General features: G+C 34.3%; 1 protein-coding gene across 4 annotated transcripts in view; it reads right to left on the bottom strand.

Annotated features, from left to right (window-relative positions):
* Positions 1-4079: 4079 nt before the first annotated feature.
* The window catches only part of FSTL5 (follistatin like 5), a 720210-nt gene continuing 700985 nt past the window's right edge, over positions 4080-23304 (bottom strand). For all 4 annotated transcript variants that reach the window (XM_002916266.4, XM_034661428.1, XM_034661429.1 and 1 more), the window contains one exon: positions 4080-6614. In XM_002916266.4, coding sequence (XP_002916312.1) covers positions 5912-6614 — 703 coding nt within the window. In that variant the 3' untranslated portion in view covers positions 4080-5911. The remainder of the gene's footprint in view (positions 6615-23304) is intronic.

The following is a 23304-nucleotide window of genomic DNA, read 5'->3' as shown; positions in this document are numbered from 1 at the left end:
GAATGGCTCAAATCAAAAACACAAGAAACAACAGGTGTTGATGAGAATGTGGAGAAAGGGGAATCCTCTTGCATTGCTTGTGGGAATGCAAACTGGTACAGCCACTCTTGAAAACAGTATGGAGGTTCCTCAGAAAGTTAAAAATAGAACTACCCTATGATCCAGCAATTGCACTATTAGGTATTCACCCAAAGAATACAAAAACAGTAATTCAAAGGGCTACCTGCACCGTGATGTTTGTAGCAGCTTTATCTTCAATAGCCAAATTAGGGAAACAGCCTGAGTGTCCATCAACTGATGAATGGAAAAAGAAGTGGTGTGTGTACACACACACACACACACACAGAGGAATATTACTCGGTCATAAAAAGAATGAAATATATTATTTTCTTTATTAAATTTGTGTTTTTAAAATATACTAGTAGTTGGGGCGCCTCAGTGGCTCAGGCATTAAGCATCTGCCTTCAGCTCAGGGCCTGATCCCAGAGTCCTGGGATTGAGCCCTGCATCGGGCTCCCTGCTCCCCTGGGAGCCTGGTTCCTCCTCTCCCACTCCCCCCGCTTGTGTTCCCTGTCTCGCTGGCTGCCTTTCTCTCTGTCAAAAAAAATAATTAAATCTTTAATAAATAAATAAATAAAATTAAATGTACTAGTAGTTTTGAAAAAATATTAAGGAAGTGATGTGTATATGTGTATATGAATGTGTATATATGTGTGTGTATACACACAGATATTCATTTGTTAAATATAAATATTACATTATTCAGATCCTATACATATATATTCTTAATTTACTCCATCTAATAGAGTCTCAGGAATCAAGTCCCATTCCTATTTTGTTCCTTTGATTTTCTTACTTCTATGTAGTTTATACTTTTAAATACTTTAACAATCAATCGTGTCATTCTAGATCTAACAGACAACCTAAAATACTAATGGGATATGTCTGGATATTAAAATTTAATTCTCCAGCATTTCCAGATATGCTCCCATTGTTGCATATGCCCAAATGAACATACATGCACAGACACACACACACGCATAGTGAGGGGTCTAGTTGCTGCAATTGTAAAACTGCATAACATATGGCACAGTTGCATCAAAACAGACAAAATGAAATATTTCTGTCAATAATCAAATTGTTATATTACGCAAAATGAATATGCTATATGTTAATATAGTATCTTTAATCTGTATACTTTTGCTCAATTTATATTATTTCCCTTAAGAACAATTAATGTATCAAAAGGATGTTTATTGATCTAGAGAAAGTCACGATTTATATTTTATTCACAAGCTCAAATGTTGAATGCTTTGCTATTCTTTCCTAATCATTCTGACCGTAGTACAGAACTTGAATTAGGAGTAAAACTGGTGAAAGTAGGTGGGTAAGCTGAGGCACAGTAAAGTAATTCAGTGATGATTTATTTCTAAGAGCTGTATATTTTCATGTATGTTGAGTCCATATCTTGATTATCATGAGACTTTTCACTTGGACTTTGTAACACTGACAAGTATTTAGATCAAAGTATAAAAGAACATTGTAATTTTTCATGGAATTGCAGAAATAATTTATACACATGAATAACAGACATTTTTAATTGAAGCAATAGTGTATTCTTTTGACACTGAAACAATTTTGATTCTTTTAAAAGTGGTGAAATGTGTATTTGCAGACAGTTTCAAAATATTTATCAAACACTAAAATAGAATATGTTTGGAATTTTAGTATTTCTTTTTCAATTCCAGCCAAATTATACTACATACAAAATTTAATTATGTATCTAAACACGAATCTCTGAACGTTGAGAATTTTATCATTACTAAACTCCAGTAAAAAAGAACAATTAAAACTTTTCTAATTCACCAAGTGTAGCTGTAAATCACTGTAAAATAGATGTGGTATACTCATTAAATACCACAGAGACAGGTACCTTTTGCTGATGAATATTACTGAAAAGCTAAGTGCTTTTCCAATTACTAATAGGACTAGATAATTTATTAAATGCAAACAAACAGACAAACAAACAAAAATATGCTCATATGGTCTGGTTAAGACTTAGTCTTCTGGGAAGGTGGGAAAAGTCACCACGACTTAAGACAGCAAACAAGAACGTCTATAGCATGACTTTCAGAATACACTTCTGTGTATGAAATTTCCCAGGAGAGGTAAATGATATTAGAGTGTTTTTGGAAGGAAAGTGAAGATAGGCTTTTGATAAGGCGCTGTTTTTGTTCTCTTTTTCCGTTCATATAGGAACATGTAAATGGTAGCTATACGAACAAGTGAAATTAGAAGTAGCCCTGATGACTTTTTTTTTTTTAAAAGATTTTATTTATTTGACAGAGTGAGACACAGTGAGAGAGGGAACACAAGCAGGGGGAGTAGGAGAGGGGGAAGCAGGCTTCCCACTGAGCAGGGTAGAACTAGATGTGAGCTCAATCCCAGGACCCTGGAATCATGACCTAAGCCAAAGGCAGATGCTCAACGACTGAGTCACCCAGGCACCCCGCCCTGATGACTTTTTAAGTTTATAACGTTGGGTTGTCCATTTTCATCTTGTATTGATTTCCATGATAGCAGTATTCTTAACATTTTTCTCACTTTAAAATGTATATAATATGATAAATTGTCAGATACGATTAAACATATTGTTTCATCCTGTAAAATCTTCACTAGTGAATGTAAAATCCAGTCAAATTAACTTATTTCTCAAAACAAAACCCTGGGAAGAATTTTTGAGTGGGAACCTGAAAGGCAGTAAGTTCTAAATTGCATTTTTAAAAAAGTGTTTCAACTTTATCGATATAATTAAACAGAAGATGGTTGGTTTGCCACACATGATGATACTTCTCTGGGAATATATTCCATTGCCCAATATTTTCATTTAATTTGCCTTTTATCTAAATCCTTATTCTCTGACCCAAATCTGTTTCTCTTTCATGGCTTTCCTATGTCTATCAATGATGTCATATATGAGATTGATCATGTTTGTCTCTTTTTATTATGTCTCATATTTATTCAGTTGCATTTCATGTCTGGTTTCTTAATGTGCCCTGTCTCATAATATATACTTTCAATTTAATTGTCTTGTATTAAAGACCATAAACTCACCTTGTTGCAGTAGCCGCCCTACAGATACTTCTTCCTCTGTGTTCCCCTTTCTTCAGTCAAATCTTCATTCCATTACAAAATAATATACTTTAAAAGTGTCTTTTTCACTGCCATTTCTCTTTTTTAAAATTATTGAGTCCCTATTGCCTAGATTATGTCCAAACTCTTTAAATTGATTTTTTTTTTTTTTTGCTTTCTTCACTTCCTTCCCTCCACAATCTGATCAAACCTACTTTATTTGCTTATCTATATCACCTTCTCCACATAAAACCTTTACTTCTCCATCAAGGTGGAGTTCCTCCATCAAGGACCTCCCACATCCTATTCCCATTCTCGGTGTCACACCTTTCCTCATTCCAATGCCCTGTATTGCTATAGCTTCACTTTTGCTCCTGCTTTTATAAATCTACTATTCCATGTTAGAGTTGTGATTTTTTGTCCGTTTGTTTTGTTTTGTTTTTGTTTTTTTTAGTGCAGTTACCTGATAATTTTATCCTGGTTTTTCTTCTTTACTTTTTAAAAAGATTTTATTTGTTTAAGACAGAGAGAGAGCACAAGCGGGGTTGAGGAAGAGAAAGGGGCAGAGGGAGAGTGAGAAGCAGACTCCCCGCTGAACATGGAACTCTAGGCAGGGCTTGATCCCAGGACACTGAGATCATGACCTGAGCAGGTCAGACCCTTAGCCAGATGAGCCACCCAGGTGCCTCTATCCTGGTTTTTCTAAACTTTCAGTTTTTATACATACCCACATTATTGATGAAATAATTATTTGCAATACAATTTATATTTTATATAAAAAGACAGACAAAATGCCTTTCCTTGATTGATCTCACTTTACTTGCCCTCTACGCCATCATATCAGCTTTCAAAGTAACGCAGAACACCAGACTGTGTTGGAAGCACTGGGAGGAAAGACAAAACAAAACACTGGTATGCACGTTAAAACATTGACTGGACTCTCATGGTTAAAATTTAAGAGGTTTATTATCTTTTTATCAAGCAATGTCTACAGACAGAGCATCCACATGGTGTAAGCTACCAAAGAAGGATGTATGAGACAGACTTAACATTAAATCGTTAGACACTTTATACGGTTCATGTTCACAAGGGCGAAAACTGCTAAAAAGGAAAGCAGGTAAGTAGAAACATAAGCTGATTTTTGTTGTTTATTAAATCTACCTCCCATAATGTTTCCTTAAGCTAAGAAGAAATCTACTGTATCACACAGCTCAGGATGCTATATATACATAAGATATTACACACTATAAAATTTCAGGTTTCTAAGCAGTTTTATACAATTCAAACTTGAGTAAAATTTGTATTTAAAAAAGACCTTATTGGATTACCTTCAGTAAACGGAGGTCATTTCAACAGCCCATTAGCATTTTTAGCAACAATTAAGAAAAATAAGTAAAAAGATTCTCCAAACATATAAGCTATTACTTTAAGCCTAGATAATTATCTGCTTATTTCAACAAACCAACTTCCTAGTTTTAAACCAATTCTACTAGGCTTTTATTTGCCCTTTTCAAAAAAAGCAGTAGTTTTTACTTCTATACAGTGTCTCAAACAAGAGAATTAGTTAGATTTCAAACCATAGCACAGTTATTGAGAGGGTCATTGAAGGGTTATGCAGGAGTTGAGCAGAAGTTATTTAAGAAAGTTCTTAAGAAATGAAGTTCTTTGACGTGTTATATTTAAATTGCCAAGGAAAGAGTAAAGTATCTCTTTACTCACCACTGTGGAGTTATCCCTTATTGCCAATTTCTGCTACTAATTCTCCTAAACCACTAATACTCATCAGATCTCTAGCCAATATTTTCTCCCTGGTGTTAATTACCCTATATGTGGTTTACGCTAAGCAGACACAAATGATACTTCTTTTTTAAAACTGAAAGTTCCTGCTGATTCAACACTGGGCTACATGAAAAGAAAGAAATCTATTCTGCTAATAATAAACATTTGTAAGCAGTTGACATCCGAGACTTCCTTGCATTAAAAATACAATACACTCCAATGATTAAAAGCAAAATGAGTAGAGAATACGTTGCAAACATTTTTCCATAATTATTTTTCCTCCCTTCCTCCCCATTTTCCATAGCATGCTGCAGACCATACAGTTATGCATCAAATAGAGTTTGTCACCTGTATATAACCTAAGGCCAACTTACGCCTTCAAATGATATTTCATTGACGTTTAAACCAATGCCAAAGACAGGATTTGGTGCAAGAGATGTTAAACTTTTTCTCTTCTAATGACAAAAGATTTATAGTTATGAGGGTGTTCAGTATGCAGCGTTTAGCCTACCTTTTCCTCTTGTGACATTCCCTTCAAGGCACAAAAGATTATAAACAGTGGATGGGACAGAATATTTTGAAGTAAGAATTTTAAGGTTCCACAATACCTTTTTATTTCTAGTTTAAGCATACCAAAAGACAGAGAAAAAATAAGAGATAAGCCAACCCTAAAATGAAATGGTGCTTAAAGTCATCTGAAATTCCCTGCAGTTATTTTTTATGTATTTAAATTTCTATTTTATTGGCTTAAAATGTAACTATAGATTTGATTCTTATGATTGATGTAGTTTCTTAATTAATGTGTTAAATATTTCTATTCAACCGATATTACTAATTGTGTGCATCTTTGCAAAAAAAAAAAATCTATTTTATTTGGGCCAACCAAATAACTTATGCTTAAATAGGGTATAATCTTGAAAAGTTAAGCTGTAAATTTAAACAATGGATTAAGTGCAATGTACTGGGAAAATCTTCATTCAATAATTATCTAATAGGGCTCCTAGGCATCTCCAACCCAAATGACTGTATTTCCTTTCTCAACTTCAGTGATCTCACAGTTTAACTTATTGAGTCGTCCATCTAGTATAAAGAGAGAGTCCTTGGAAGGTGTCATCAGGTATTGACCAAACAAGCCACTGTCCTGGATTTGCCTGTTCTTCTGGTTCCAAGGCCATTCTTCTGCTTTAAGTGGTTCCTTAAGACTCTTTATCATCTTAACCTTCCCAGAGGAGAGCTCCACAAAGAGCACATCAGTCTGTGTGCTTGAACTACCATAGATGTTGTATTGGTGGGCTTCGGTAAAGGATGGCTGAAATGCCAGATCAGATATGTGCAGATTTGTGTGAATATCAAAAGCCTCCTGTATTTCTCCTCTGATGGTAATGTACTGGACCCTTACAAGACCTTTCACATCATTAATGCTGACAAGATAGTGCCCATCTGGAGAGACATATGGAGTGCCTGTCACATCACTATTGAATCCAATGACTGAGTCTGTTACACCGTCCACCATAAGCTGTGGTGGAATTGCCCCAGTGCTGTCAGGTTTGCAGCCAATAAAGTAGTATCCTCCCAAGTGTGTATACGCCAAGGACTGAGGAATGCACTTATAGTCCATCAGGTTAATTGTCTTGATGTATGACATGGTTTCAAGATCAATTTTTTGTAGTGCAGCTTCATCTTTATGAAGAATAAATCCAAACCTGAAAAGACAAAAACCAAAGTTAGACAGGAAAGTATAGAGTGGTTCCCATATGAAAATGTATTGTGGGCAGGTGGAAAGGGCCATCACTAGTCTAGGCATTAACTGTCCGGCTATGCAGCAATTTGCGTCACCATCGTGTTAGAATTAAACTTTAAATTGTGCTTCTTTCTCCTCCTTTCTCTAGGTCATTTTTTCATTACAGCCACACAATTGTAACTCATGGTGTAGAAAACAAAATAATTAAAAGCAATACATCTAGTTAATTGAAACAACAGATTTTACTTTTACCATACATAAAAAATAAACATTATTTTGTGTGTCTCTAATCCTTCTGATATTGAATAGCTTGGTTTACTGCTACTAAAGTCAACAAGAATAAAAGACTTGAATATATATCTATTTTACTCGCTTCATTTACTTCTTATTTTGTCTTATGACCATCAGAAAGGTCTGACACTTGTCACTACTTAGACAACTATCCACATCTTTCTCATTTTAATCTGCTTTACAGGACTATCTTAATAAATGCAGATTTTTTTTTTGGTATGGAACTATTAAACTTCTACTTATTAGATTTTAAGATTACCTTGATTAACTACTTTTATGATTCTAACACTTATTTTATTAAAAGTTTTAAATATAGGTTACATTTTTCAACCTTGCCATGCTTACATTATCATTTTTAGTGATATACCTGCATTATATTGGTTATCTTATATTGAAAAATGATGAACCTTAAAGATTTATGATTTTTTCTTTTAAAGTTAATTTAAAAGTAAATATTTCTTATTTGTTTTGGTGGTCTCTTTAATTACTTCAGTGCTTTTCAAAGCATTTTTCCTGAATACTAGCTGCAAATTATTATAAGTCTCTGTGACAAGTATAAATATATTTTGAAACCATGACCTATAACCCCAGTGGGTTCTTAGCAAAAATAATTAAGTTAAATAAGATAAAATGAGATGGGGACTAGTATACAAAATTATATCCAAAATGGATACGGGCCAATACAATTTTGAAGGACTCTTACTTTTGTTTTTGTTAATAATACCAATTAAAAGACATCCTAGTCTTTTCAAAGGCTCTATATAAATATATATAACATATATATTTATATATTATATTTTATATATTAAATTATATATAATTAAATATACATTATATAATATATATATATAAAAAAATCAGGGATCTATTACGTTGAACATGCTCATAAATGAAAAAAATTAAAAATAAGATGACTTGTGGCACAGTAAAACAAAGAAAAACTCTAAAGATAACCAATTATGTTATGGTCACCTGTGCAATTCATTTTCAATACGCTAATTCTTACACTAAATTTTATTTATGTAGAAAATGACCATTTCCACACACGATACATAAATATAGTACATTCGGGATAACAGTACCTTAAAATTTCAAATATAAGCATATGGAAAGCCCAAAAAATTAATAAACTCATCTTTAATATTTAGAAAAGATAAGATGAATGTTCTCAAAAATCAGTCTTTGTGTTGTAATCGTGGAAGGCAGCAAGTTTATCAGCACAAATATCTTTCTGAAATAGATGTAAAGTTATAACTGCTTCTAGGGTACACATAGTTGGGAAACCATAGCATAATTTTAGCTGTATTTAAACATTTGTGAAGAGACTATTTGTTGTCTTTAGAAGGATTACAACAACTATACAGAAGAAAAACTACAATGTACCTACTCCTTTAAAAAGAAGTTTTAAGTATTGAAGAACTACTGAATACGAGGCACTGGGAATATTTTAGATGAACATAACTCTCCCTGCTTTTAATGAGTCCAGGAATTTTAGTAATAAAAATGGAAAACGTAGTGATTGATTAATGCTTAATTATACCATCCTCCTATTCTATTAATTTAGTAATTATTGCCTTTTCTATTTACATGAGATGGAATAAAGTAATCATTTTGAAAATAATATTTCTGGTGTATTTCAGAATGATATTCACCACTTCTGGCTTATTTCCTCAATCTTTCTTTTTTTCCTGTGTCCTTAATAACTGCGTTTGTGTCATTCAGTAAACACTGCTCCCACCATACCTACTTAGGATAAAATTTTCGTTTTGATTATAAGGGTATGAAGAAGCATTCATACTATTAAAAATCACTTCTAAGTGTTTCTATTAAAATATTAATGCTTAGCACAGGTTTTAAATACTACCTGAATATTAAAGAAAAAAAAAAAACCTCAAACCGAAAACTGAGTCCCATTATTTTTTGTCAACTTCAAAAATATCATAGACTCCTAGATATCACTAACCACTCTCACACTTGTTTTAATAAAGAATTAACTCTGATTATTATAAAGGGATATTTTTCCATTAATGGACATTCATTAAGGATATGTAAGTGTGTATATGATTGTATCTGGTATTATTTATAAAGTTTTGAATAATGATGGAAGATATTGTCTTTTTTTATGTTATGCATTGTAAATGTTTCCTGAGACAAAAGTAGTAATATGCACATTTAATAAAAGCAATAAGCCAATCAAGTTTTGGCATTTCTGCTCCTCTTAACCTTGAGTCTTCCAGTCCCTTTGGGCAATGGTTTGTGAATGCTAATGAAGAAGAACGTGACAAGCTAACTACTTGTGAACCATATTAACGCTAATACTAAAGAATGCACTCAGGTTTTCTGTGATACAATCCAGCCTCTTTTGAAGGTAATTAAAATTTTAAGAACGGGTCTGGTTAAAAATGCAAAAGTTCCATGTGGGGCAACAAAACCACATCTATTTTGGCATCCATGCTGCATGCTCCTTTAGGACTGAAGATCTAGCTACATAAGCAGATGCACGAGAATGCCTTCAATTTTTCACTACTGATTTATTGGGTAGGAAGTGGTGTCTCTAATTCAAAATCTCCCCCTAGTACAGATTGATATTCAAAAATCTCCCACTGTTCATTAGTCTGTGATTAATATTTACGAGGCTTTCAACTTTCATGCCTGCCTACTATAATAAAATCCTGCCCCGGACTAGGCCTAACATAGTTTGTCTAATATTTGTCGGAATATGTATAGGAAGTTGCAGACCGCAAGACATGAGAGTTAAAACTTACTCTTGGAATCACTTCTTTTTACTAGGAAATGAATAAAGCTAGGAAAGTGTGACCTCTCGGTATGACATTCTATGGATTTGTTGTTGGACTTGGTGGGGAGAATCAGAGGAATGTTTTTCATTCACAAATTATTTTATTTTTCTGAAGTGTAATCGATCTAGTTCATTATAGAAGTTTTAAAGAAGTTGAACTTTAATTACTGCTTCAGTACTCTAAGGTGAGGTCCTGAAGTGTTTCATACAAGGGAACTTCTTGCTTTGGATAAAGTAAAGGTTTTCAACCCAGGCTGATTTAGTTTTATGATCCAATTTTTCAACATAATAGATGGGTGATGTTATGTAAAGTCCTTGACTTGCGTGAGTTTCAATCCCTTCGTTAGAAGAAAGAGGACAAAAGTACTACCTTGCTTGGAGGATAGAAGTTAAGTGTGTGTTTGTTACCAGGCAAACAGTACATTACCAATAAACAGAACTTGCCTGTGCTTTATACCTTAAGTAACATCATTTTCCCATTATGAATCCAATATGATATTTCCTATGGGACAGCAGATTATTACAATCCGTAAAAGGGAAGAACAAAAACAAATTACCAGTTTTTCTGTATAGCCAGTATTCCAAGTTTTTTAAATAAGCGCATCGTGTTACTCAAATGTGGCAGGATTTTTCCCCTTGTGAATACAGCAGAGATCACATTTGCAATTGAAATTCACATTTTTATTTTGGTCTCACTTCTTCCAACAAGATCTGTGGCTGGTACACCCCTTACCCAATCACCAAATCTCTCGCATTGTTAGGAACAAAGGTGGTCTAATTCACTCCGTCTTCTTTAGAGGTGATGCTTCAGTTCTCACCGAGGGGATAGAGCAGTGAGCCACGGTGTGCTGGGTGATTTTCACCTCTGCACAGATGATGGGATTTGAAATAGATACCTGTCTTACTCAAGAATTTTCACTAAAAGTAACAGAAAATGTTGAGGCAGACTTTCAGACATGGATATCGAAAGACATGGAGAATTGCAGGCAGAGTTTATATCATGGAGACTCAAGAGCCTGGCAAAGGAAGTTACTTGGCAAAGAGGAGAAAAGAACAGGTATTTAGAAAGAAGCATGGTTGAAATACCATGAAGTCTAATAAAAGCTTCTCAAAGACCTCCACATCCCACAAGACCAGGCTGCATTTCTTGCACGTGAGAAATGATTGATCTCCCCATATCTCTTGCTCAGTTCCCAAATGGGTCTGGTCACAGAGATTCTCACAGAGCAATTTCCCAGTTAGTGTCACCTCATAGCATCTGCCATGTTATTCCCCCCTGATTCTGCTTTCTGAGATGCTATGGAAGGAATTCCGTAATGGCAATTAATAACCTGTATTAATTTGCCATGGTCAATGCCAAGAGTGTTAATACTCCAAAATACGGAGTGAAAGAACCTCATAACATTTGCAGAATAACAATTATTTTATCTCCTGAGTCTTAATATCGGACCGCCTTTCCCCAGAGTCCTCATAGATTCTCACCTGAACAGCTGTCTTTACTGCTGACTTTTGGTATTTAACCACTGAGATCAACCCCCATACTACCAGCTGGGAAGTGTCCCTGACTCTCCCTCTCCATCCCAACATGATCTCTTTCCTCATACCCTATCTTCTACACCTCCCTAAATTTTAAAACAAGCATATCTATGTATATCAATGGATGAAAGTGGGAAGTAGTAAGTGCAGACTGGGTGCATTTGCCATCAAACGCTATACCACTGAGCTCTACCCCCAGAGATTGGGTGTGTTCGAACATGGGATTAGTCAGACACCCTATCCTGTAATAAAAACAGCACGGCTGCAATCCACATCTAAAACAAAAGCATTTCCCAAAACTTTTCTGATATCTCAATAATAGAAACCATGTTTTTTGAAATAAAATTCCAGAACAGAATAACTTCAACAGCCCTAGGAATTAGCTATATTGGGATTTTACTTGTAAAAATCTACACCCAACATGTATGATCAAGTATTTAGTGCTTCATAATAATAGTGGGAAAGATTATTAAGACCTTGTTTTTCTAACTGGATTACAAGTATCTTGTTTTTCCACCTGGAAAGTAAGAGATGCTGAGCAGAAAAGAAACTAAAATTATAACCACCTCTCCATATAATTAATATATAAACTCACACACACAATGTGTTGTTGAAATGACATCTTCCATTGTGTTACAGCTGACAGAGAGTTTTCATGGACGCAAAGCATAAATCTGACATGAGCCATCATTCACTAGTTTATGAATTCCTTTATATTTAGTTGTTTTCTATTATCCCAGACTGACCCTTGTAAGAAAAGATTGCTATCCCTACACAAGTACCAGAGGATTTAGTTTTTATCTGAACTTCACATAAATAGCTCAGTAAAACATACCTGTTCATAAACAGTGGTCACATTCATATTCGGGAGATGGGAGGCACAGAGAAATAGAATTGACACGTTTAGTAAAGATTTACAACTAGAGCAAGGACAGTTTCTGAATAGACCTAATGCTTAGATGTGTTTGAGAAATGATACTCCTTTGAATTTTTCTGCTTTCAAAACATAGGTTGGAAAAGCTAAAATGAGTCACAGGCTGCCTCCTGTGTGCTTTTTATAAATATATTATAGAAATTCTATACGAAAGATTTTAACTTTATTTCCCTCTCAGTTTTAGAAATTTTTTCTTTAAAAAGTAGAATATGTTTCTGAATACTAAATTCCCTATTTTCCTCCTTCTCTGGTATCCTATTGTTCAGATCTGTAGGGTGTTTTATTCTTTTAGGCCAAATTGAGACATAAATGCATAATTTAATTATAGTATATTCAGGATGTTTAATTGCTTGACAGAATTAATACAGTACCTAAAGGTATATCACTTCCAGTGGCCAGGACATACAGAAAGAAAAAAAAAGCACCCAGATTTGTTAAGAATTCTGTGCACACCATATATACTATAAACCATATTTCAAATACCAAAGTCCTCCACCTCTTTTTGGAGAGCTTAAGAGCTTAGGGAAAACAAAACAAAACAAAAACCCTGACAACTATGCTTTCAGATGGCATTTTAAAAGATTGGTTGCTCTTCTTAACTTGGTTTTGGAAAAACACATGAAAATCTGAAAATAGGAGCCTCTTGGATCTTACCCATTTTTCTGATTTGGGTATGCTTTATGCAGGAGTTGACAAAGGGAGCAGGGATGACATCATGGAAATGGAGATAGTAATTAGAAGAATGGGAAATAATTTGTGAGCACAGAGGTGGAAATACAAAAGGAAAGTAAAACAAAGGCAAGAGCAAAATCTGTGAATCGAAAAATCACTACCAAAGTGTCCATTGCATACCCGCGAGACGGAAATGATAGGTGAAAAAAAAATTCAAGAAGGAACGAGGTCTGTCATGCATTGGGTTCTAGACACCGTATGACCAGATTCAGTATTATTCACAAGCTGCTATGTTCAGTACACTTTGTACAACCTTATGAAGGAAATAGAGAGGAGATACATGGCTCCTATCCTTAAGGTAATTATAGTCAAGCAGTGGGGTGCTTATAATTGGATGGCCTGACTTTCAAAAAGTGTTTAGGGAGCCTCTTCAAAGAAGTGAGAAGGGATGGGTGTAGCTATATCCCTATTTCAACTACTAATTTACATTTCGGTTATGCTAGGCTTTCACGTGAAGAGAGAGTTTATATTAGTCTGGATCCCAGAAGGAAAGGAATAAATTTCAATTAGAATAAATCAAGGAGGGTGCAGTAAAGAGACTGTTTACAGTGAAACAGAAATTGGTCACCAGGGATAGTGCAGTAACATGGGGAGAGTAACAATGAGGCTGTTGTCACTGCCCTATCTGGGTAGGAGGGAGTTATGTGGAGAGGTGTGTCTTGTGATGACAGTAGGTCACCTACAAAACAGCAAACATGGGAGGGGAGTGGGGGAACTGAAGGTGGGAAGGTAGGATCGTTTATACACTCTGGTCTCATGCTCCTTCTTCGTGCAGTCTCCAGTCAGGCTTTTCATTGGTCTAACCAACCAGAAGCCATATTAGCCAGCCTTCTGGGATAGCAAGCAGGGTAGAGAAGGGTGGAGTTTATACCTGGGGATAGAAATGCAAACAGCAGCCACAGGCTTCCTTGGCCAAAGAGTCTTGAAAAACTTAATTGTAGTGAATATACAGAGCTACATGGAGTGAGGATTGTGACATATATGTTTAGTTCCTAATTGGGATCATTTGACAATTGATAAAGAAAAATTGTGTAACTTTCCAAGCTGGGAGAAGGCACTCTTGATTTTTTCCCCCCTAAAATGAATGCCTCTCTTGATAGCATTTTCTCACTTCTGGTGAAGTTTTAGAGTATGTCTCTTACCTTTAGTTACTGGCAAAATATTTTTAATAATTGCTATGTAATAAATGTTTGTGTCCCCACCCCACCCCACCAAACTCATGTGTTGAAGTTCTAATCCCCATTATAATGGCCTTTGGAGGTGGGGTCTTTGGGAAGAAAGTAGGTTATGAAGGCGAGCCTTCATGGATTAGATTAGTGCCCTTAAAAGAAGAGACCAGAGAGAGATGATCTCTCTCTCTCTCTGCCATGTGAGGACAGAGCAAGATGATGGCCGTCTGCAAACTAGAAAGAGGGCTCTCTCCAGAACCTAAACATGTTGACATACTAATCTCTGACTTCCTAGCCTCCAGAACTGTGATAAATACATTTCTGTTATTTAAGCCACCCTGTCTGTGATATTTTGTTAAAGCAGCCTAAACTGACTAAAACATCATTGGTACCAGAAGTGAGGTGCTGCTACAACAAATTTCTAAAAGTGTGGATGAGGCTTTAGAACTGGTAAGGCATAGAGGCTTGAGGCCTTTAGAGGTGCATGCTAGCAAAAAACAGTATTGCTGGGTTGGGGCCACTAAAGGCGATCCTGGTGAGAGCTCAGAAATGAAAGAGGGAGCTGGAGAGAAAGCTTTTATCTTCTTAGAGAATACATAAATAATCATGAACAGAATGTAGAAATAAGGCTGGTAAAGGCCATTCTGATGAGGTCTCAGATGGCAATGGGGGATATATTATTAGAAACTGGAGGAAAGACATTTCCTTACTATAAAGCAACAGAGAATTTAGTTAAACTATGTTAGTGTTCTAGTGTTTTGTGGAAAGTAGAACTTGAGAATGATGAAATTGAATATTCAGCTGGGAAGATTTATAAGCAAAGTGTTGAAGAAGTGATTTGGTTCCTCCTGATTGCTTATAGTAAAATGCAAGCAGAAAAAAAAATAGATTGAAGGAGGAATTGTTAAGCAAAAACACCCAGAACATAAAGATTTGGAAAAATCTTAGCCTGTCTATGATACAAGAAAAGGAAAAAGGAATGCATATTTAGAAAAGAACATTAATGGTGCAGAAGACCAGTAAGACCAGTCGCTCGATAAGGATATTAGCATGTTGTGAAGCACAGAACTAATCAGCCACCCAGCGGGGAGACCGCCAGTTTGAACTGAAGGAGACAGAGACAGGATGGAATGAAGGAAGGTTGTTGAATTTCATAGGGTAAGACCACACAGTTCTTGAATTTCATAGGGTAAGACCACACAGTTCTTTATCTGTAAACATGCATTATTCTTCAGGATAAAGGAAAAACGACTCCAAAGGGATTCCGTGATCATTAGGCCTACTCAGTTTGAAAAGGGCCAGGACATCACCCAGAGCCTTGGAAATGAAGCCCTCACCATGCACAGCTGCGGGGGCAGGACAACCACTGCAGTGGGGCTGGAAGTCAGAACATGAAGTCAAAGAGGATTATTCTCAAGCCTTAAAATCTCATGGAATTTGCTTTGCTAGAGTTTAGACTTGTTGGGACTCGTCACAACTTCCCCCTCTCTTATTTCTCCCTTTTGGAGTAGAATGTCTATCCTCTGCCTGCCCCACCATTTTATTTTGGAAACACATAACATATTTGATTTCATAGGTTCACAGCTAGAGAGGAATTTTGCCTCAGTGTGAATCAGACCTGAGTCATTCCCATATCTAATTTAGATGATATTTAGATGAGACTTTGGACTTTAGACTTTGGAATTGATGCTGGAACAAGTTAAGATCTTTGGGACTAATGGAATAGAATGAATGGATTTTTCATGTAAGGAAGATATGAGTTTTGAGGGACCGGGGTGGAATGCTATGCCTGAATTGTGTCTCCCCCACACCTCAAATTCTTATGTTGAAGGCCTAATTCCCAATGTGATGTTATTTGGAGGTGGAAATTTGGGGAGGAAATTAGGTCATGAAGGCAGAGCCCTTCTGAATGGGAATGGTGCCCTTGAAAGAAGAGACATGAAGATATGATCGATCTCTCTCTCTCTGCCACAGGAGGACACAGCTTAAGGCAGCTATCAGGCATAAACCAGGAAGAGGGCTCTCACCAGAACCCAAACATGTTGGCACCCTGATCTCTGACTTCCGAAACTCTAGAACTGTGAGAAAGAAACTTCTGTTGTTTAAACTACCCAGTCCACGGTATTTTGTTAAATTAACAAAACTAAGTTAGAAATCATGTGATAAAAGTTATGCACATAATTAATCCCAGTAGTTGATTTATTATTTTCCCATTACTTTTATATTTTCTTCAGGTAAGAGCAAAACTGTGTAATTGTTACTTAACAGACTAAGGGTTTGTAATATATCTTTAGAAATTAATCAGGATTTAGTAATTTTTTCTTTTTTTACTTTTATTAATCTGTGTGTGTTCTCAGGTATGCATGAGTAAGGGAAAGGGGAGGATTTTGTTTTGTCTGCATTTTTCTTCATACAAATGACAACATGGTATGTATCTCATATTGTGTCTTTTTTTTCCCTACACTACATTTTAAAGATATATTCATGTTGCTCTGTGCATATTTACTATACTGCTTTATACTCATTCACTGGAAATCTATAGTATGATCTGCCATATTTTACTTAATCACTTCCTTAATATGTGTACTCATGTGGCTTCATTAAACTGGTGGGTTGGTTGGTGGTTGAGCTCAGCAAGGAAGCCTGGGATGGGTGAACCTTCATCTCTCCATGTGGTTTTCTGTCCTCAAGGACGCTCACAAGACTTCCTTCAAAGGTGACTGCAACGTTCTAATAGAGAAAGCTCTTGTCAAGTCTCTGCTTGACTCATGTTTGCGCATGTTCCATGGACATAAAGAAATCACATGCCCATGGTCAGAGTGCAAGGGGACGACCCAAAGGCATTGGTACTGGGAGATAGGATTCATCGGAGATCATTATTATGACACTTTAACATATAAAGTAATGGTTCAACTGTTTTTATTATTATTATTATTATTATTAAGATAGGTATCTATTAGCACCTATTTATTTGGATAGTACATCCCTTCCAACTGACTTAGAATGTCACCTGGCATTTAGTCTATGTCCGAATGTTCTATTTCTTTCATCAGTCTTTTCTTTCCTCACAGATACATTTTGCACTATTTTATTCATTGAGCTTATATAATATGTATAAATATCCAGGACAATGGATCTAACAGTTTTTGTTCTCAAAATTTATTGGCTGTTGCTCTGTGTGTGTGGTGTTCATAAACTTTTCAGTCAGTTTATCAAGTTAGAACACGATTAGTACTTTTATCTCACATTTTAGAATCAGCTTATCTAATTTTAAAATGTTGATATATTTGGGGGGTTTATTACATTTATATATCAACCAAGTTTTAATATTTTAAAAATAATATGATATATATTTCTACTAATTTGATTCATTTTTAATTGCTTTACCAAGAAAAATTAATTTCTTCTTGGGTATATTCACAGATATTTCACCTTTTACTTGCTAATATTAATAGATTCTTTTTTCCATTATATCTCCTGATTGTTTTTTGTTAGTATGTATAAAGTTATTAATTTCTGAATATTGCTTTTGTGCCCCTTAATATTTTGAATTATTTTATTGTCCTAATAGGTTTTTAGCCAATATTCTAGTGTTATTTATATTCAATCATATCATTTTGAGATGGATAATTTACCTCCTCTTTGCAATTTCTAACCCACTTGTCTTCCTATTTATCACTGCAGTGACTAATACATTCCCCTTATTTTTAAAATACATATTTCAAAACTGGCCTTCACTAGTGGTGTTTTAGCAATATACCTCAAGTGTATTGTGAAAGTTAAAAATGAAATAAGAGTAGTTTTTCAAATCTGTAGAGAAGATATAAGCTATACAATATTTTGAGGTAATCAGCTATCTCATAAGAAAAATGTATACACAAAATAATATCTAAAGAGATGAAAGTGTTGAAATTATAATATTATACTAATATTAAAAGATCAGTATTAAACAACAGTATTATAACAGCACTAAAAGCATCAAGCTTTTAACTATTGAAGAAGATAATACCTTTTTAAGCAAGATCCCACATTCTAGAAGTCTAAAAATGAAGTTTGATAAAGGTGACTACATTTTCAAAATGAACGAACAATGGTTAATGTAATCTATAAAAATGAGCAAAATACAACAGAAAAAGTCAATTTTCTGAGTGTATAATGAATTACTAAAATCAGAAAAAACAAAATATTAAAAAGAAAAAATAGCAAGCAAATAGCTATGCCTCACATGAGGGGAGAATTAATGGCCTTTTAACAACAAAACACTCAAAACTTCATAAACAATTAGGTAAATAAAGTTAAAACCAAAAAGAATGTGATATTTATTTTTACCAATCTGTTGGTAACAACAATATAGTGTGTTTAAATCCAGCATTGGTAAGGATGTGATCAAATATGTTCTCTCACATACTATTGGTGAAAGGATAGTTATTTTAGGCTTTTTGGAGAATAATTTGATATTACCTCTTAAAATTAAAATATGACTCCACTTTAAGGAAGCAATGACGCCTCTCAATATCTCCTCTTAATAAAGGCTCATAAATGACCACAAAGTAGCATGAGCAAGGATATTCACTGCAGCACTGGTTGCAATAAGGAAATTTAAAAATAATTTAAATGTCAAACGGTAGAGGAATGCTTAAATACACTATGAAGCATCCACCAAATGAAATCTCATACTGTAGCTATAAAAATGATAGGTTATCACTAATGACATAGTGGTATCTCCAAAACAGTTAATTTTTAAAGAAGTACATACCAGATTTAAAAGAATACTATATATTTTAATGCATTTATATGCAATTGCTAGAAGAAATGGACTGCAAGGTTACTCAACAATATGTCTAGTCTTCTAAAAAGAAAAGTGCTCAGTGCTTATAAAAAGAGACTTGTACTTACTACTATATTAACTTCCGTATGGTTTTGATACAGCATACATGGTTCAAGATACATACAGAAAACAATGCAGCCCCAGTATTTTTCAGCTAAATAAAATTAGAGCACTGAGACAACATGGTTACTTCACAAATTAGGAATATATAATGTTAAAGTGTTCAATGAAACTGGCACTATTATTGTCAGTAACAGTGTTACTTGCATGTAGAAAATAATTAGTAATTAGAATCAGGATATTTCTACCCTTTTTAGCAGTAATTCACTTTCCAACTGACTATCCTGAGAGAACAATAATAAATATGAATAAATCTTTATGTATAAATATATTCATAATGTTATTATGTATGGTAGTAAAGATGTGTAAACAACCCAGAAGCCCATACATAAGTGAATATGTAAATGGTGAAGCAGACACTTGATGCAATAGAATACACATGTTGAAAATATAAAACACTAATTTAGGATTAATGTCTATTCAGTAAAGTTATGTGAAAAGAACATAATATTGTATGAATGCTATGATTAAACCACTAAAAATAAAATAAACAAAGCCCATGTATTCACTGAAGATAACATGCCCAAAGTTTGACTTTGGTAAAGTTTAGAGACGGAATTATGCTCATTTTTTTGAAGTTTGCAATCTTTGTTCAATGAGTATAGTCTATTTTTATAATAAGAAATATATATTTCAATATATTAATAGAAATAAAATATGTATGAAGTCTAGATAAAAAGCTCAGGTAGTCCTCGTGATAATTGCTCATTATTTCATTCTTGAATATGCATTTACTATATTATATTATTAATATAATACTCTTTACTTTGTCTAAACAAAGTACAGACCACAAACTCACCACTATTTATAGTTAATTAATCTTCAACAAAAGAGGCAAGAATATCCAATGGGAAAAAGACAGTCTCTTCAACAAATGGTGTTGGGAAGACTGGAGAGCTACATGCAAAAGAATGAAACTGTACCACTTTCTTATACCATACACAGAAATAAACACAAAATGCACTAAGGACCTAAATGTGAGACCTGAAACTGTAGAAATCCTAGGAGAGAGCACAGGCAGTAATTTCAGTAATTTCTCTGACATTGGCCGTAGCAACATCTTTCTAGATATATCTCTTGAGGCAAGAGAAACAAAAGCAAAAATAAACTTTGGGACTGCATCAAAATAAAAAGCTTCTGTACAACAAAGGAAACAACCAACAAAACTAAAAGACAACCTACTGAATGGGACAAGATGTTTGCAACTGACATACCTGGTAAAAAGTTGATATCCAAAACATATAAAGAACTTATACAACTCAATAGCAAAAAACCCCAAATAATCCAATTAAAAATGGGCAGAAGACATGAACATACATCTCTCCAAAGAAGACATCCAGATAGCCAACAGACACATGAAAAAATGCTCAACAATAGTCATTATCAGGGAAATGCAAATCAAAACTACAATGAGATATCACCTCATACCTATCAGAATGGCTAAAATCTCAAGAAAGAGCAAGTGTTGGTGAGGATGTGGAGAAAAAGGAACCCTCTTACACTGTTGATAGGAATGCAAACTGGGGCAGCCACTGTGGAAGACAGCATGGAGGTTCCTCACAAAGTTAAAAATAGAACTACTCTACAGTTAGTAATTGCACTACTGGGTATTTACCCAAACAATACAAAAAACGAATTTGAAGGGACATATGCACTTCTATGTTTATTGAAGTATTATTTACAATAACCAGACTATGGAAGCAATCCAAGTGTCCATCCAATAGATGAATGGATAAAGAAGATGTGATATATATATATATATATATATATTCCATTGTGTATGATACAAATATGTCTTTTCAGAGATTCAGACATAAAAAAGAATGAAATCTTGCCATTTGCAACAATATGAATAGATCTAGAGAGTACAATACTAAGCAAAGTCAGTCAGAGAAAGACAAATACAATATGATTTCACTTATATGTGGAAATTAAGAAAACTAAGGGAAAAAAATGAACAAAAAAAAAGAGAGAGAGAGACAAACCAAAAAATGGACTCTTAACTACAGAGACAAACAGAAGGTTACCAGAGGGGAGGTGGATGGGGGCATGGGTGAAATAGGTGATGGAGATTAAGAGTACACTAATCTGGATGAGTGCTGAGTAATATATGGAACTGTTGGATCACTATATTGTACACTTGAAACTAATATAACACTGTTTGTCAACTACACTGGAATTAAAATAATAAATAAATAAACAGACCATGCTTCATGCTTCACTGAAAATTCATCTATGTAAAGACTTATCTGCAAAGAAATATAGACGTACTGAAACAAATTCTGAAAATACCAGAGTATGTTTTGATGTTAAATTAAATGAAAAATATGTGCAAATGCAAAGAATACTTGTACTGAATCACACAAGGAGATAATGGAACAATAAATTCATAGTATAAATAATGACATAGTAGCTGAATATTAGATCAATGGGAGATGTTATCATCTATAATATTAACAAAGAATTTGCATGGTAGAATGAAACTGAAAGTTTGCCTGAAGAAAAAGCTTGCAGCTGTGATCTTAACAGAAGATACAGCAGACAACAACTGAATAGAAAAATTGGAAACAGGAAAGCGTTCTCCTCTCAAGACACCATTCCACAATGCTAATCAGGGGTAGTTTTTCATATTTCTCTAAACTATTCTGTATTTGAAAATCTACTTTGAAATTCAACATGGTATAACTATATATTTTTACAAGTTTTATATTCAAAATAGTGCCTTTACTAATAATCTTAACTCTCATTTCAATAATACTGAAAGGTTTTCCATTTTTAAGTCTATTTATGTAATTTGGTGACCAAGCATCAGAATTTAAAATTGAATGTGATTTTATTGCAAATCTCTGAAAAGACATATTTGTATCAGAGACTGAACCAAGCATACATACTAGAGAAGTGAAGGCAAACAAATCTGAAGTGGCTGAATTTGTATAACTCCTTCATCAATTCTGCTTGGAAATTTAATCTTATTAACTTTAGCAGCCTTTCCCTGGTGACTTCTTTTAATTGGTACAATGGTGCTACAGAGAAACATGGAGTGAAGTTTTATGAGGAAGAAAGTAGAAATAGAGAAACCAAAGTGTGCCTGATAGTTATGTAAGTCGGCCCCAAAACTATAATTTCGTTGGTTTTATTTCCGTTTGTACAATGGTGATTATGCTAGTTACTTCCCAGAATACTATAAGAATAAATTAGTTGTAAGAATATCAGTGTTTTAAGTCATGAAATTCCTACACAGGAGGCAATGTACATATAACTAGAATGTTTATAATAATGAACAAATTGTGGTATTTCACTTGGATGGAAATTAAATGGTTGCTGCTTTTTTTAGAAAACTTAACTAACGCCAATTAATTTAGAGTTCAATAATGACAAATATTTTTTCTAATTTTACTACATTGTCTTTCAATTTATTATAATTTTTATTTTCTCTAACTTTTCGATCAATCATAGGATTTTCAGAAGTGACTTTTTCACATCTCCATGTAACCATCAGTCAGTTGAGAGTAGGTTAAAAGCACAAAGGAGCTGTTCCTGAAAGGAGCTGAGTATAGCTAACATTTCTGATGACAGCCTGACAGAAAAGGAAGTGAAACACAAGCACACACACTCAGTTCAAAAACAACACAATATTTCAACAAAAACAAAAAAATTAGGACATTTTGGGCAAAATGATCAATGTATTTTAGAAGGATTTCAAGTGAAAATTACTGTTTTAAACAATAGCTTGAATTATCACTAATGATCTGTATTACTAATCATATAATTATTTAGCTCTTGGACTGACTCCTCCTTTGAAGAATCTACATAGCTGAGCTTTACCTTGTAGCACAGAAAATATTAGGAACTGAGCAATACATTGGGAAACAATGTCACATTTTCTTTGTTGTTTTCTGAATGTGTTCCTAGCATCTAGGGATTATTTAACTTCTTTTGTTTTGAATGATTGATTTAGTAAGATTAGTTTCTGTGAAGAAAGTGTTTGGAGCTCTGTTTGGCTCTATTCCTAGCCTACGTTTTCTCCTTGTGCTGGCTTTGTGTACACTGCACACTCTCCCATCTATGTTAGGTTCTTGGACTGAGCCTAATCTCATATTTGCTCCGTAATAGTCAATACCTCCTTTAACGACTTCTGATGCTATAGAATCAAATCCCACTTATGCCATCCAATACACCATGTTAGGTACAAATCAAAATCCCAATTTGTACTTCCCAAAAATATTAATAATTAACAAACATAAA

The sequence above is a fragment of the Ailuropoda melanoleuca genome, chromosome 5 (assembly GCF_002007445.2).
Source record: "Ailuropoda melanoleuca isolate Jingjing chromosome 5, ASM200744v2, whole genome shotgun sequence".
Classification (NCBI taxonomy): Eukaryota; Metazoa; Chordata; class Mammalia; order Carnivora; family Ursidae; genus Ailuropoda; species Ailuropoda melanoleuca.
This window is presented reverse-complemented; position numbering and strand designations above follow the sequence as displayed.